Raw genomic sequence first — 16,272 nt, 5'->3', positions numbered from 1 at the left:
CGCGGCGACGTGGCTCCTGCTCCGCCAGCATCGTCACCCGGTGGGCGCTGCTTCATTGTGTTTGGGAATTACTGTTAACTAAATCCGTCTCTTTCGCCACGGCAACGGTTACCGCGCCGTGAACGTATCATGAAAGACTGTATCAGCCAGTGCACTGCCCCAGTCTGGCCCCCAGCGACCTAACCATAGGGCTTTTCTTGGCATTTCCACACAAGATTTTTTTTTTTTAATAATTTATTCCAGCAAATGGCTACATAGAGAGCACTTTACTTTAATCTGCTTTTCCACGTGGATTATCTTCTTCATCGTGCGTAGTGTGGGATGGCCAGGAGTGTGCCTTTTGAAGCGTTTTTACTGGTTTTTCAAGTGTTTTTGCACTGGGAGCTGAAGTCCTGTTTTGGGAACAGAGGTTTGGGCAGCAGGCATGTCCGGGGCCCGATGACCTCTGGCCATCACGGGTATGACTTCTGGGTGTGCCATTTCCTTTATCCTGTTCCTGAACATCCTCTTGCATCTCCATGGCACGAGCTAGCATGTAACTAACCTTTCTTTGATGAGCCAGAGCCTCCTCTTTGTCATTTACCTGAGAATTTAAGAGGGAAGGAAAATAAAGTAGTTTTACAAGCTAGGAGCCAGACAGTACATGCAAACAGCCAGTTACATTTATCCCCCCTAAGGACTCATGATGAATAGTTTAACAAAATACTAACCAAATCTATTAACATCTTCAGGATTTCATGAGGATTGTCTAGTTCTTCAACTTTCCTGCAGTCCACATCTGATGACAGCAGGCCAGATAGTTTTTGTCCCAGACTGTTCTTGTTCCCTTGTAACTTGAGATGCCCTAAGGAAAAAAAAAAAAAGTACATGAACTGTGGAATTGCTTAGGAGGAGAAAAACTACTTTGGCATAAAATGGGCACGTGTAAAACTGGATTCTGAACAATCTCTAGAGTGGCAACGCAAGCTACAGCTTCTCCTACTGCACACACACAATACAGCAGATTACTTGCATGCAGCACCACTCAGCATCACGTAAAGGCTAAACAGACCTTTCATCATATATATGGGCAAACTGAAAATAAAATTCTTCTTGCTGTATGGAAGAACTCTGCCAGTCCAGTTAAAGAACAATTCATGGTAATTGGTTTTTAAAGTGTAGCAAGACTTTTGGGGAAAAAAAAAAAAAAAAAAAAAGAAAAAAGATTCTTTGACGTAAGCTCTTTAAAAGTTTCTAAGACTTATGAAAAAAACGAAATACATTAAAATCACGAAACATATGTATCAGGATATGGAGCTTGGAAACAATGATGCCAGTATAGGGGAAACAGATAATCAAGATGTATGCCATTTCAGTCTTACATCCCGAGGGTGCTCCAGGAAGACCCTCTAAACTCCTAAGCCTGGCACCTCCAAGTCAATGGCTAACACAAATACAGCTGGAAGCGCCACTCCTAAATTCTGCTATGGTTTTGACCATGACCAGAAGCACATAAATACTTCTCTTTATCCTCTTCCTTAAAGAAGAAAAGTATAATTATTCTTCCTCTTTTACAGAGAGCTTTGTTGTACCTCATTTTGTAACACATTATGTGCAAGAATGGTAATGAATACTAATGTAGACAGACATGCATAATAAAAACCTAAAAATGCTTTAAAAAACCAGAAAAATTTCTATTTAGTACTTCAGTGAAAGCTCAGTACATTTTTTTTTTTGCATTTCTCCTCCTTCCCCAACTCTTACATAGAACTCATCTAAAAAGAAATACCACACTGTTAATAGCACCTAAAATGGCCAGTCTAAAACTTGCCAGATGTTAGCTTTTTTGTGTTTGCATAATAAACATCTTTAATATCCTGAATGTTATTGTTATCCTGGAGGACAGCTTGTTTGTTCTAGCATGATTTTACTCCAATAATAACTTCATGAATGCATAATAAAAAAAGGTTACATTAGAAGCCTACACTGTAGCTCCAACGTCCTACAGTACTATGTATATGTTCCACTTATGCACAGACATCCTGCGTTACCCATGCAAAATTTCCACTATTTAACGTATTCACAGTTTTGACATAACTTTGTTCCTTTTTTCTCGACTCTTCATAAACCTCAGTCAGCAATTAAACCACAACCATACACTGAAGACAGTAAGAAAGTCTACTTGTGCCACTAGGCAGCTAACTTCTTTTCCAGTCAACCATTACAGACACATAGCATGCCCAGTTACCATCATCCTTCAGACGTCTCCAGTTCATAAATTTCGTTTCCTTCTTAATCTTTATCACTTCTGCAAGCCTCAGGGCTTGGTCCTTCCTCTGCATTAGCTGCTGCTCAAATGCAATTCTGAAAGCATCTGCCATTATATAAGCTTCATCTTTACTCTTCTTTAGATTTTCAATCTGGTTTTAATTCAGAGGAAATTTAAAGTATATTAAGCAATTTGGAAGCAATAGCAGATTTAAAATGTGTATTAAAGAGGCAGACTGAAACCATTAACACAGACAACTTTTAAATAATCAAGGAAGTAGCAGAAACCAAATAAAGTGCTTTCTTGCCACATTAAGAAATACATTTTTAAAAGCTTACTGAACTCCTTACCCTTCCTCTTCTATGCATGCACACACCACCACCCATCCACACTGACAAGCTGCCAGCAATGCCCGTTTATCTCTTCCAGGCAGAAGAGCTTGAGGAGGGCATTAAAGTCCCATGCCATTTGGGCCAGGAGCAAAAGGAGCAAAAGAATGGTATCTGTATCAGGGATAATCACTTTGGTACAAAAGGGACATGACAGTACTTATTTTCAAAACCAGTAAGTCCACTGGAACTTCTGCAATGGGACCACAAAGATGTTCACCACATTTGCAGAGTCAAATACAAATTAGAAGAAAAATTCTAAAACTAGATAATTTCACCAATTTAAAAACCTTAAGAGCCTGAAAATCATGTTATCAATTTAAGCATCATGTAAGCGTATAGTTTTCAGCAAGATCAACTTCCTGACCTAGCTGGGTGAGCTGGCTTGTGAGTGCTGATGTCAACGCAAAGGAAGGAATGCACTGCCAGGAAGGAAAGGAAAATGGTCAGTGGTAGTCCACACTCACACACACACACACACACTGTGTGTACATAAATGAGTGCATACACTCAGTTGTTCTTTTCCATTTTGTAGATTAAGAAGTATGGGTGGAAAGAAAAAAGAATGCAAAGGAGATTTTTTTTTTTTTACTAGAAAGCTGATAGATACCATAATTACAATTTTATATCAGCAAAAGTTAGGGCATTACAAACAAACTTTATGTTATTTCTGAGATGACTCTTGTTTTAAAACACACTAGTTTGTGTAAGCTGCAGTAAAGTGTTTCTGGCTTTATCCGGTTTTAAGCACAAGCATCTCCCTGCTTATTCATATTTAAGCCAAATAGTGTTACCTCTTGCTTGAGATGAAGAAGTTGCTTTCGAGTTACAGCTGCCATTTTAGCACAGGGACAAGGCTGCCCCCCAGAAGTATTGCAAGTGCAGGCTCCAAGAACTGCCAGCTTAAAATCCAAAACAAACCACCAGTTAAATACCTAACTGCATACACAACACAATCAAAGAGATGCCAGACGACTAGCGAAAAAACAACCTCAAACTACAAAGGGAGTATAAGAACCAGGGGAAGCAAAGCTGCAAGAGATTTAGGTGTGATTGCTTTTGATTCATGATGACACATGAAATGTACTTTTCAGCAAGATAATGAAAAGGCAAAAATTGTCAGCCTGTGTATGCTACTCCCTGCAGACCCCATTAGAATTTTTTTTGCTCAATAAAGTAAAGCACAAGGCACAGGGTTTAGGATTTAAACTCTTAAGGAAGAAAAAACATAAGCATCTGGCTTGTGAAAAGTAGCCTGATGCTCCTTCTGTCTATTGCTTTCTTTGCGAGATAGACCACAAATTAGAAAACTGATTAACAGGCATGCAAGGGCATATTCTCATTAGCTAAAAATGGGTTCAAAGAAACAGTTAAATAATCAGTAAGCAAAATTTATCCATATATTTTGAATATGAACGTATCTCTGAACCAGCTATTTTGAAAAACACGTAAGTCATACTTACTTCAAGACCTGTAAAATCTGTAACATCACTTTTATTCAAGAATATGTTTTCCTGAACAACCTTTTGTTGTTTCACATCTAGCATTGCAAGAAATTCCAAACACTGCTGTTTCAGGACTATGAAATAAAACAAGGAAAGTGATTACAAAGCCTGCTGCTCTGATCTCTTAATTTCTGAGTTTAACTACACCCACATGAAGCAGTTCTATAGTTTAAGCATCAGTTTGGGAATATGACGAGACAATGTAGATCCAGAAACTCACATCCCAGTTGTCTTTCCTTCTGTGTTTTCCCAGAGCTAATGACCCAGTTACAGAGATTCCATTTCATGTACCACTCTGCCTCAGTACTAAGTGCTTACCTCTTTGTACACATACATCTAAGGCAGCTGCTCTTTCAGAACAGCACAATAATGGGAAAATAATGAGGCACAGACTTCCACTATTTTAAAGCTTATTAGGAACCAAAACTAGGAGAAAGGGACCTCAGCCCTCTGACCCAGCCAGATGCCTGCACAGCCTGCAGTTTGAAAAGCTCCACTATAAAGGCAACAAGCTGAATACTTCAAAGTTTGTGCTGTGGGAATCTTTATGTGGGTATGTCAAAAGTGAGTGTCTCTGACACAGAATGCCATTGTAGCAGAAACACTTGCTGGCTCCCCTGGCTGCTGTGGGCTCCTTGCAGGACATGACCAGACACATGGTCTGGCTGTGCCCCTACACACCGGCTGTCACCACGCCAGTGAGAGAAGACAGGTATACCTCTTTCGCACCTGATCTATAAGTTATGTATACCTGACTACCTATCATTTAATGGTTTATTTTTTTAGTTCAAGTGACAGTGTAATAAAAGAACCAAACATAGCTTGGCTGTTTAAAGAGGGTTTCTGCATGTCTACTAGTATCAGCTGCCATTTACAGGAGACTTATTCCAACAGGTATCTTCCTTCGTAGATAAATCCTGAATTATTGCTGAGAAACAGTACATTAAGAGGAATAGCTGCTGCTGGCTTACTTGTATTTTCAGCTTTAAGACTTCTAATTTCTTCTGTTCTCAGTTTTAACACTTCGTTAAGAGCTGCATTTTCACAATAGATCCTGCAGAAGTTAGAAAAAGGCTGTGTTATCTTTTAACAAAATACTTTAAAATGTTCAATTAAAAAAAAAAAGAGCTGTTAGAACATTTCTGCAAATTAAAATTAGGATTATTGAAAAGACTGAAGAAAAAAAATCAGAACTGAAAAGATGATCATTTGGTTTGACAAGGTACTATCCCTGCAGCATTATACAAGCAGTTTCCTCACTTGTAGAATTCCTTTATGGAAAAAATGGTAAATTTTTTCCGTAACAGTATCTGTACTAAAAATATCTAGTATGTTGTTAGGTCCAAATCTGCTAGCCTGGGGTCAATGAGCAGCCTGACACTGCTCCTAACTAACTTTTGTAGGCTCTGTGTAGGCTTCACCTGGCTGGCACTGAACCAAAGCTAAGAAAGCAGGAACCACCACACTGGCCTCTGTGGAGTGACTCCTTGTTATCCAGGCTGCAGCTGGCTCTGCAGGGAGAAAAACCAGGAATCTCTGCACTCATGCAGGGGTTTCTCTGCAACCCAGAGAGCATATGCTGTTCAAACAGGCTCACCCTGTTCATGAAACCACACCCTCACATAACCAATATAAAAGTATGATCAAGTGAATGTCAAAAAAAAACGCACCGCAAACCCAAACAACATACACATGTAAGTAGATCGTGCCAACAACTAAAAAGTCTAACGAGAGGTGAGTTTAAGTACCACATTACCATTAGAAACTTGAACAAATTTGTAATTATGAACCTCTGCAACACTTCCTAGAAATCTCTTACTTCCTTGAGACAACAAAATTGTTATGGGACACGTGACAGCATGGCTCTGATCTGAATTTTAGAAAGTAAACTTCCTGTAGTCTTAATACCATTCTCAAGAACAAGTGTACTTTTTAGTGTTTCAAACTGAGAACCTACAGTATGCCTCTGTATTTTTCCTTGAAGTATTTAAGTATTTCCTTCTTGAATAGGTAAGTCGCAATTTAAAGTCCTAAACGTTAACACAGTACAATTTCTTTGGTGCATCTCTTCAGCTGTCAGTAAACACAGCACACTGTAAATTCATGGCTTTGTTTAAATTAAATAGAAGCCTGAATTATTTAACTTAAATAAACAGAAATACACACTTTTCTCACCTTGCTGTCTCAGACATCAGAAAACCTTTTTGCAAAGTGGACTGAACTCCTGGCTTGCAGTTTTCTGAAGCCACATCTCTAGCTTTCAACAGTTCACACTACTTTTGTTGCTCTGAACTACATGGCTACAGTCCCAATCTCCTAACAGAGGAAAACCAAAAGGTTTCTCAAGAGGTATCCCTTGACAAGTGTAACTAAGTTAACAGGTGAACAAGACACAGTATCTTAACAAAACACGTCTTACAACTGAATATTTGTATGCTTTTGGCTTATACTGTGATTCGTAGTTTGAAAATCTTAAATAAAAATTTCTGCTGTAATAATAATAGTAACTCTGATGGGTAGACTTCACAGAGGCCATTTCCACAATTGAATAAGTGATCCTGCTGGTCACATTTTTCAAGGTCTGTTATTGCATTATTAGTTTAGTGCTTCTGGCACCTTCTGCTTGCCTAACCACACCTGCTGCCCATCCAGACTAACTCTTACTTAAACAAAGAACCAGTTGATCAGCCTCTCTCAAAAGCATTCCGTTTTACCTGTATGTATGCTCATACCTACAATGCAAGAAAATCAAGCAATGATTAACCAGCAAATGATATTTCCACACATATGCACACACCATTATGTTCTAAGCCTCATTTACATTTAAAGTAAATAAAGACAGTCTGGCTCCAGCTGGCTAACATAATAATGTAATAGGATGAAAATGAAAGATCAGCCTAGCAAAGCTAGCCTGTATACACACTGAAGAATTCAGACTTAGTAATTTGCGATTGAAAAAATACAAATGTGAAGAGCATGAAAGTTAAAGAAATCTTCCCAGATCTGAAAGGAAATTAGGGAAAAACAAAACCCCCAGAAAACCCAGTGAAGCAAACTAGGAACACAAGAAATATGACATACAGCATTCAATGCAATTTAAAGAAAAACAACCCAAAGACACACAATATAAGTCAAATACCTGTTGTATTTTTCTGTCCATGTGTCTTCTATGTTTTTAAATCTATCCTGATCAAATTCAATTTCCCATTGCAAAATATTTATTTTCTGTGGAAACAAAACAAACCTTCAGCAGTTCGTTACAGGTCTCCCACTGAAAGGAAGAGGACCTGCAGGGGCAGAGTTTAGCACTAGCAGAAATGTAGGTGACCACAGATGATAACAATCTATGATACTCTTAAAAATACATTTGGTGCCAGACACCAAAAAAGCTTCTGCATCACTGATCTATGGATTCCAGACTATGTTGCATGCACTAATGCTCGCAGTCACCTAAAACAAGAACAACCCCATGCTGTCGCATTTCCCTGTTCCCCTACTGTTCTGCAGAAAGGTCACATAGGAAGAGAAATTAAGTTTAACAAGGTAGCTCAATGCCCTCTTTCTTGTCCTCTCCATCTTCCCTATAAAATTGGGCAGCCATTTCTTAGGCTCCTTGGAAGTTCCAGCTTAATAACTGAGGAACAGTGCCACTCACTGTGAATGACTCTGAAACTCACAACAAAGACCATCCAAAAGTACAGAAAGAACTTTAGGAACTTTCAGGTATTATTTGCACACACTGTAGCATAAAACCACCTAGATCAACAGTGTGATATATTAACACTTTACCTTTCTACTAAAAAGGAATAAGAATACTTTCAAAAAAGCGTGGAACTAATGGCAGATTTGTAGTGATTCAAATAAACAGCCTGATAACCCCTTATTAACAGCAATGGGCTTCTATGTTTTTGCACAAGTGTGAAGGAAACATGCACCCTTACCTTTTCTAAAGTTCTCTTTTCTTCCTCAGTTTTTTGAAGCATTGCTTTTGTATGACTAGTGGCTTTATTAAATACTGCCTGGAAAGAAAAGCACAGCTCTGTGAAATACTGTAATTACGTTTACTGAACTTGGCTTTAGCCAAATTTTCAGGTTTACATAGAGAGAAGTCCGCATTCTTAGTTAAAACAGCCGTGTGCAGAATTAAAAAAACTAGGATCTTGTATGTAAGTCCCAGTGGTCTCTAATTTGAAGCTATGTTGCGTAACAAACATGTTTCAATACCATAATATTTTCTACTGAAAAATGTAGCGTCACTTAAAATGAGATCATGTCTTCTTTAAGGCTTGACCACAAAATCAGCTCTTAAAAAACTTGGTTACAATATACTTAGACTTTGATCCAAGTGTAACTTACTATGAATGCCTTAGAGTAGAAACTGCAGAACTGTAAATGGATTATGCAAGTAGTCTAAAAAACAGGAACTGAATTCAACATAATTCATTCTGACAGTGAATAAAAACTGCGAACAAGACTTACCTAACATTTAATGCATACTGTCCTCTAGACAACAGATGGAATAGTCAACTGAAAATGTCAGTGCTTTGCAGCAAAATTTCAAGCACTGGAAAAATCTCTAAGGGACTAGAATGAAGGCCTTTAAGTTAAATAGACAAAGCCTCAAGAATCTTCAAAGATAAAGTTACAAGTATTGCCACAACAGTGAAGTCATCTTAAATAACCACAATAGTTACATGCAGAAAAAGTAGAAAAATCATAGAAGCCAAGTCTGAAGACACCTGCAGACTTAAATGCTGTAAGTTAAAGCCCTGGAAAGAACTTAAGGTTTGGGGGCTTTTGATGAGGAGTGGCAGGAAGGTTTCTTCTCTTCTCCTACCTTTACCACTAAGTACCAAAATGATTTACGAACAACTCCTACCATGCTCTGCAGAATTCTTAGGGCTTCATCTTTTCCTTCAAGCTGTCTTTGAGAAGCTTCAAGCTCAACTTTCAAAATTTCAACTTCCTGAAGCAAAATAAAATAGCTATACTGAGTAAAAGCCAAAGTAATCTTGCTAAAACATGACTGTAACAGCAATGTAAATTTGCCCTTTTCAGAAAACAATCTTCCCCTGTTTCTACCCTATACAATTCTTTTCCGACTAACAGCTTGCTTGTGTTGAAGAAATGTTAACAGTGCATGCTAGTACAAAATCCTTAGAGAAGAATACTTGTAATTATTATGCTTTCTGTTCTCTTCCAGTGTATTTGAAAAATAAACCACTACAGTTCTGCCTCACTAATTAAGTTGTATTTATCAACATAGCTCTGGAGCTTTAGAATAAGCAAGCAGAAAATACTACAGCTTTTTTATATATGCAGTGTTAAATATTATACATGTGTACTAAAATATAAACCACTACTTGTCCAGAACAAAACAACAATAAACCAGGTTCCTGCTCCAGGTACGTGCCATAATATCTTTATGCAACATTCTCCCCTTCAGAAGAAAGCGGTTTTTCAGTTTCCAAGAGTTAAAAGAAAATTCACTGCTTTGTATACGTATCTTTCCTTAACCCCTATGGAGGTCACTTGATTGTTCACTTACTGTCATACAAAACTTTTTTTTTCATAGTACTTCCAGCCCTATTACTTCAGCAGTTGATACTGAAATTTTATCTGGGAGCCGTGGACATTTACCAGTTTTGTCCAATTGAAAATGAGTAAGGTTCCTTGACATTTTGACACGCTGTACACTGAAGGTTTGTTCTTCATGCTAAGACAACTTGAAAATGACCTGCCATGGGCTACCCTGAAGTTAATGAACACGGTGCAGATGAAGTGTGTATTTTTACAGCTGAGGTCACCCTGTTCTTTCTGCCTGGACTGATGCCACCACATCAACACATTTAACCACAGTAAAATTAAGATGTAGGAGTTAACTATCTTTCAAGAACACCCGCAGATTAAAAAGCCAAAGAATATTCTGTTTACACTGCAGAATTTCAAAGCCCAAAGCTTTATAAAAAAAGAAAACCTGCTAGAAAAGTGTACAATCCTTTTAGTATTCTCTACATCTTTAAAAATACTTTTCCCTACCCTCTCCAAAAATACCCAAAACTACGGAGCATGAACTGCACTCACACTGAGTTCCTGGGACAAAATTTAATGAGGCTTCTATACTACTGCTCTAATTTCAAGAACCTGAATCCATCAAAGACTCCGGACATGCCAAGATCATCAGTGAAACCAACACTGCTTTACTTCGCTGTATTAAAAGGAAATGCAGATTTCAAGAGCAGCACACTTGGCACAGTTACTAACCTCTAGAGCTTCCTGAAGTTGTTGCATTAGTTCTTCATTGGACATTTTGGTATTAGATTCTGTGGGATTGATAGCAGATACTAAATGATGAGATAATATGGTATTTACGAAAGAAAACATGAGAATTTGCTTTAACCTGGAAACAAGTAACGTGCAGAGGTGAATTTTCTATCTTTGTGGGGTTTTTTCTTCTGGAGCTAATAAACAGATTTAAGAAATACGTAAATATTAAGCCTAAACACATTGTTTCACAGTTAAAAGAAGTGGAATGGGACCAAAAGGTCTGTTATGAAGAGACCTGCAATAACGACAAGTATTTTAGAATTTCCTTTAACAGCCCCCCCCCTCCCCCCAAGAGAACTGCCATCTTGACTGAAAAAGTAATTTCACTTTTTAGATTCTTTTCAGGTTGTAACTTTCCAACAACCACATTAAACAGAACAACAGCTAGCACTGTTTACAAGTAGGGGTAGTTTTCAAGAGAGAAATATGAAGTACAGTAGTAGAATATCCCACAAGATCCATTACTCCTCTAAACAAGTGGTTATTACTGTCAACTGAGCATCACAAAGATAAGATGCAGCCTCCCACAAAATTAAAGTCAGGTTCACGTGGATTTTAGTCCTGCTTTCATGGATATTGCTGTGTGAAAGACCTAGACCTAAGACAAGCATCATATGGAGACCAGGAGAGGACTGTGAAACCAACAGGAATTATGCTGCTGTAGCAACATCTTCAGACTGAAGATGCTGAAACCAGTACAGAATTACATGGCTTAGCTTATGGTGGCATGGGGAGAATATAGTGGTGACATGTTCTGAAGGAAAGAAATAAGCAAGTTATATGTAAATACTTCAGTCAGTTAAAATGCTAAAAATGGCTGAAAACGAAAGGTAAAGCAGCTAAAGTGTCATGAACAGCACTGCCTATATTAGATTGTATTTACAGTGGTTTTGTCTTCACAAAAAAATGAATGCCAACACTGGGAGAACAGACACGCAAGATCTAAAAAACTGAACTTCAAAAGAATGCCAATTCACAAATTTCAACTAAACAGCAAACGTGCTTTAGATACAATCTGTGTTTAAGACACACCTCAACAAACAACACTTAAGCAATTCCATTAAACTTCAGGTATGGCCACCACCCGGATGCCCTTCTTTAAATCTCTTTCACATGCAAACACTCTATAAACATTTTAAAAATCGTCATTTTACACTGAGGGCCACAGCCTAATTCACTGAAATGCAATTCTGCTGTTAATTTTTTGGGAGGGAGACCTAGGAACAGATTCCTGTGCTGCCTCGGTGGCATTAGTGCATCTCCTTTCGTGAAAGCAGTACACGCTGCACCAACCAACCTGTGGGGCTGCGCTGGACCCCAGCAGGCATGTAATGCACGTGCACTTCTTGGAATCCTTCAGAGATTTCAGTGTTTTGCTAAACGGCTTGATTTGACACTAATGACACCCTATGAAGCAGCTGAGCTGCTCCGGTTTTCTAAGATATTTTTCTCATGGTGAACAATTAACCTCCAAATTACTCTTACCACAGCTATTTCGTCGTGTGGAACTAGTAACAGGCTTTTTGGATGATCCATCGTAAGAAGTGTTTCGTTTTGAACCAGGAAGAGCTGCAGCATCACTTTCCTCCACTCTCTTTGCCGACAGGCGAGAATTACAAACCTTTCCAGATCCCTTCCTTGATCTGAATGAATAGGAGTTCTGTAAATTTTCCCCTTCATAAACACCTCCAGGTCTTCTCCCAAGTCCGTTTCCCAAGTCTCCACATGTCATGTCATCCTCTTCTGCTTCCTCCATCTTCGGCACCTGGGTTTTAGGTTTGTTGTTTCCCCCCCCCCCCCCCAGTCCCCTGATTGTGGGCACTTCGCCGACTGGCAGCGTGAACACCGCCTTCCTCAAAACAAATATTTTACCTGGAAAACCAGAAAAAAAATCCGTAATTAAAGCAGCAAAACAACACGAAAGTAAAAAACCCTGAAGGTGCTGCCGCGCGGCCGCTCCACTCCCGGGTCCGGGCTGCCAGCAAACGCCGCCCCCGTCACACGCAGACCGCGAAGCGGCGACACCTCCCGCTGCGGGCCGGGCTGCGGCCAGCGGCGGGGCGCCGGTGCAATCCCTCGGTGAGCCCCCGCCGCCCTTCCCGCTGCTGGCCCCGGCCCCGGCCCCTCTCCCGGAGCCCACGACCCACCTGCCCGCCCTGCCTCGGCTCTGGTCCCCCCCGGGGCGGGCTGGCGCCTTGGCGGGGCGGGGGGCGCACCGCGTCCCGCTGCCGGCAGGCGGAACAGCGCCCCTGGAGGCGGCCCGCAGCGCAGGGGGAGCGCCGCGGGTGGGGGTGGTCCTCGGGTGTTAACAGAGGCCTACAGTCCGCCTACAGCCGCCCTCGTCCACAACAGCATTTTACAAATGCTAAGCAGCTTTTAGGAGCGCGACGTTACTCGACGAGACGTGGCCATTCAAAGCGTTCTCAAGAACCCATCGTGCCCAGGCACTTCCACGGCAGAGACCACCCTCCACCTGCTCTCCTATGCAAGCAACAACCCTGAAATCGGCCGTTCAAGAGCAACCAATGCATGTATCTGTGGATAACTGGTTAGCTGAAAAAAGGTCTCATAGACATAGTCCAGCTGGCTGGACAAAAATGCACATCGCTCTCAGTTTATCTGAAGTAAAGCAAAAATACACTGTCTTTGGCTGTTCTTGTTACACAACAACAGGAAGATTTCGGTGGGAAAAGAATGTTGCAGGTGGGAACAGATAACTACAGAAGAGAAACTAGGGGTGGGCTTGGTATTTAGGCAACTAACCAATAATGAGCTTAACTTTTGTAATATGTATGAGCTAATTATAAAAAGGCATAAAAGGTGACTGTAAGGTTCAATAAACGAAGTCTGCTGATCACTCATATTGAGTGACTGCATCTTCCCTCTGTCGCGACATGTATCCTTGTGTTTTCACGACATTTGGTCCCGATTCTGCAGGGAAACTCCAGATTTTTTGCTGTTCTGGCTTATACAGGGGTCAAATTGCTGGTGCAGCATTACTCAGTAAGTCTCACAAGAAGTCTATGCCAAATTCAGAATAAAAAAAAATAGAACCTTAAATATGTAACCATAATACTCTTTACAACAGCAATTTTCAAGCAAACTGAGTTCTACTGTTCAGATTCATATATGTAAAAAGTTTATTAGCTAAGCACTTTCTACAGAATCTTTCACAGGGCTTTGCAAGTCACCTTTCCAGTGGGATATTTCTGCTTTGCACAACAATGTTCTCCTGGGACCCAGGCTTTACAAACAATTAGAACAGATGGCTGCCAGTATTTTTAAGTGTAACCATGTTCTGGATCACTGCAGGTTCACTATCCTGCCAAATGGTATATTTCCTTGATAAACTTACAGTGATAAGTATGTTCCATGATTGGGATGGGTGATGGTGAATAACAGACTGAAAAAGGAGAAAGAAAACTTCCTGTTTAATATTTCACACCAGTGTAGATATAGTGCCTGTTTCCTTACACCTTAATTCCTGAAGTTCTGTGTAATCATTTTAAAGTATCTCTCTTACCAAGTCACTTCTCTTCCCTCCAAAATAAAGCACTCTCCTTAAGTTAAATCATGCATCCCCTCACTCTACATTAGCCTCCACAAATTCAAATACTGCGGAGTATAGCAAGTTTTAGTCTAACATTAGAAACAGATTAACTCCTCTTCAGGACATTTATCCCTTAGAAATCAAAAGCTCCTCAACTGCCATCAGTTATCAGAATTTTACAGTTTTCTTGGAGGAGATGGCAACACAATTGCTTTTAATTGTAACCTCCAAAAAATCCTCAGTTACTGAACCTAGCTCCTGCTAAGGGCAACCATGTCATTTTTGTCCATTCATTCACTGCTGAATTTTCACTTGTGTCAGTTCTCCTGTGTGCCTCTCTCCCAGAGTGTTTCCGAGGCTGCTGCACAAAGCCTTACAACCTGGCTATTCTGAACCTTCTAGTGCACAACCATATAAGATTACAATAAAATTAATTTTAATTTATCATACAAGAATTATGAATGTCATTTATGAAACCCTCCCAGGAAGACTTTTTCACCAAATGTCAATTGTTGTCCCTCATCCATTGCTCAATCCATTGCATAATCTGATCCAAATTTCTTTCTAGGTCTTCCGGAGTGTTGCTGGGTAACTGGTGTACAATTTCCTCTCTATAGGAACACACAGCTTCCTCATAAAGTGTCTGAAAAATTTCACACTGAATGTTGTCTTGCAGCTTTTTCCCTTTGTAGCCCCTAGAAAACGAAAACAATACCAAGACACAGTCTTAGATATGCAGACAATGATAAAGTATTCTATAGAGAATCAGTGACTTATATCCTAGAAAATTTTCTGATGAAGTTACACAACAGTACTTTGCTTCATTTACTCCACTGACGTACCTGCTTTCAAGCCTGTCATACAGAAATGAATTTTCTGTACGAAGTACAAATACTATATGAAACCACCGCTCAGGGAAAAAATCACAGCCGTGATAATCGACAATAACTCCACCCTCACTCATCTTATCTTCTAGTTCATCAACCACCTACAAAGGAAACAAAGACAGGCAAGTTTATCTGAAGTTACAGAAAATCAAAATATAAAAATGGTAAGTTTAAAAGTTGGACTTACCCTATCTTCATCCAAAATTGGACAATCATATTCCTCATCAAAACCTTCATACAGTTCTCCTGCAGCAAAAAGTAATTTGTGGAAGCTTGTGAAGTAACAGTAGCTATTAATACTATTTATATTGTTGTTTATTTCAAGTGGATGCAAACAAAAGGTAAGTGTTCAGAGCAAAGAACACTTCGCCTACAAATCCATGTAAGAAATAAGTTTGTTATTAATGACCTAATACAAAGGATGCTACTGTTACATACATTATTTTTTAACTCACACTGCCAAAAACCATTAATGTTAAAGCAAATTAATTCCCTTTTCATTTGGTATGTAATACATACACTACAAGCCTGTAGTTACACAAAGCAAAAATACTGTAATAGTGAAGGACTACTTTGTTAATATGGCCTACCTTCTTTTGCCATGTCACCCACATTAATATAGGTCATTCCTGCTCTTGATGCAAGTTCTTTTCCGAGCGTGGTTTTCCCAACGCCTGGAGTACCTAAAAACAGAACCCCATATATAAAATGGCAAGAGAAAAGCATGCAAATCCTCTTTAAATAACTTTCAAAGGAATCAAAAAGTAACCTTTAGTCAGTCAATGTTGGTAAGTTCGTATCAGCTTTCTTTTTAGGGTGCAAAAAGGGGCATGACAAGGACAAATAAGGGTGACTTCTAGAAATGAAAACAAACAAAACCAAAAAAAACCACATGGAAAACTCTCGCTTCGTGCACAAGTGTTATTCTAACTGGGATGATAGAAAAGCAAACCTCACACCATATAAAAGCCCTAGCCAATACAGAAAAGCCCCGAGTTTCCATGCGGAGCCGCCCAGCACCGCCTCCACACGGGCCTCGCACCCCGAACCACCCCGGGCTGCGAAGAGGGCGGGGGCCGCTCCCCGCAGGCCCAGTCCCAGCCTGGCCGCGCTCGGCAGTCCCGCCGCTCCCCGCCCCAACGGGGCCCGCACACCACCAGCGTCCTCCCGCTCCCCTTCGGCCCGGGACCCAGCCCCGCCGCCCCGCACCGGTGAGCAAAACGTTGGGCCGCCTCATGGTGTCGCGCCGCGCCGGCGGCCACTGGTCGCCTAGGTGACACGTGCGCGGGGGCCTCCGCCGCCGCCGGCGCACGCCGATGACATCACACGCACTGCCCGCAGACAGGCGCGCCGCGGCCAGCTAAGA

The 16,272-nt window shown here is 40.4% G+C and overlaps 2 protein-coding genes across 4 annotated transcripts; both read right to left on the bottom strand.

Annotated features, from left to right (window-relative positions):
- Positions 1-205: 205 nt before the first annotated feature.
- CCDC125 (coiled-coil domain containing 125) lies at positions 206-12,579 on the bottom strand. Of its 2 annotated transcripts, none has more exons than XM_027784831.2 (11): positions 11,955-12,579; positions 10,407-10,486; positions 9,022-9,108; positions 8,084-8,161; positions 7,282-7,367; positions 5,114-5,196; positions 4,101-4,216; positions 3,432-3,539; positions 2,228-2,399; positions 711-844; positions 206-583 (listed from the first exon to the last, which is right to left on the bottom strand). In XM_027784831.2, exons 1-11 carry the CDS (start codon positions 12,223-12,225, stop codon positions 272-274), a joined length of 1,527 nt encoding a protein of 508 aa, XP_027640632.1. In that variant the 5' UTR covers positions 12,226-12,579; the 3' UTR covers positions 206-271. The 2 variants fall into 2 exon arrangements, with proteins under 2 accessions (XP_027640632.1, XP_027640633.1); XM_027784832.2 differs by having other exon boundaries at positions 208-583; positions 10,407-10,465; positions 11,955-12,575.
- A 1,012-nt stretch (positions 12,580-13,591) lies between these two features.
- Positions 13,592-16,237, bottom strand: AK6 (adenylate kinase 6). 2 transcript variants are annotated; one of them, XM_055791663.1, is made up of 6 exons: positions 16,116-16,172; positions 15,676-15,762; positions 15,497-15,589; positions 15,094-15,152; positions 14,862-15,007; positions 13,592-14,714 (listed from the first exon to the last, which is right to left on the bottom strand). In XM_055791663.1, the coding sequence occupies exons 3-6, from the start codon at positions 15,531-15,533 to the stop codon at positions 14,525-14,527; spliced, it is 432 nt and encodes a 143-aa protein (XP_055647638.1). In that variant the 5' UTR covers positions 15,534-15,589; positions 15,676-15,762; positions 16,116-16,172; the 3' UTR covers positions 13,592-14,524. The 2 variants fall into 2 exon arrangements, with proteins under 2 accessions (XP_055647638.1, XP_055647637.1); XM_055791662.1 differs by lacking the exon at positions 15,676-15,762 and having other exon boundaries at positions 16,116-16,237.
- Between the last annotated feature and the right edge of the window lie 35 nt (positions 16,238-16,272).

Source organism: Falco peregrinus, chromosome Z (assembly GCF_023634155.1).
Source record: "Falco peregrinus isolate bFalPer1 chromosome Z, bFalPer1.pri, whole genome shotgun sequence".
NCBI lineage: Eukaryota > Metazoa > Chordata > Aves > Falconiformes > Falconidae > Falco > Falco peregrinus.
This window is presented reverse-complemented; position numbering and strand designations above follow the sequence as displayed.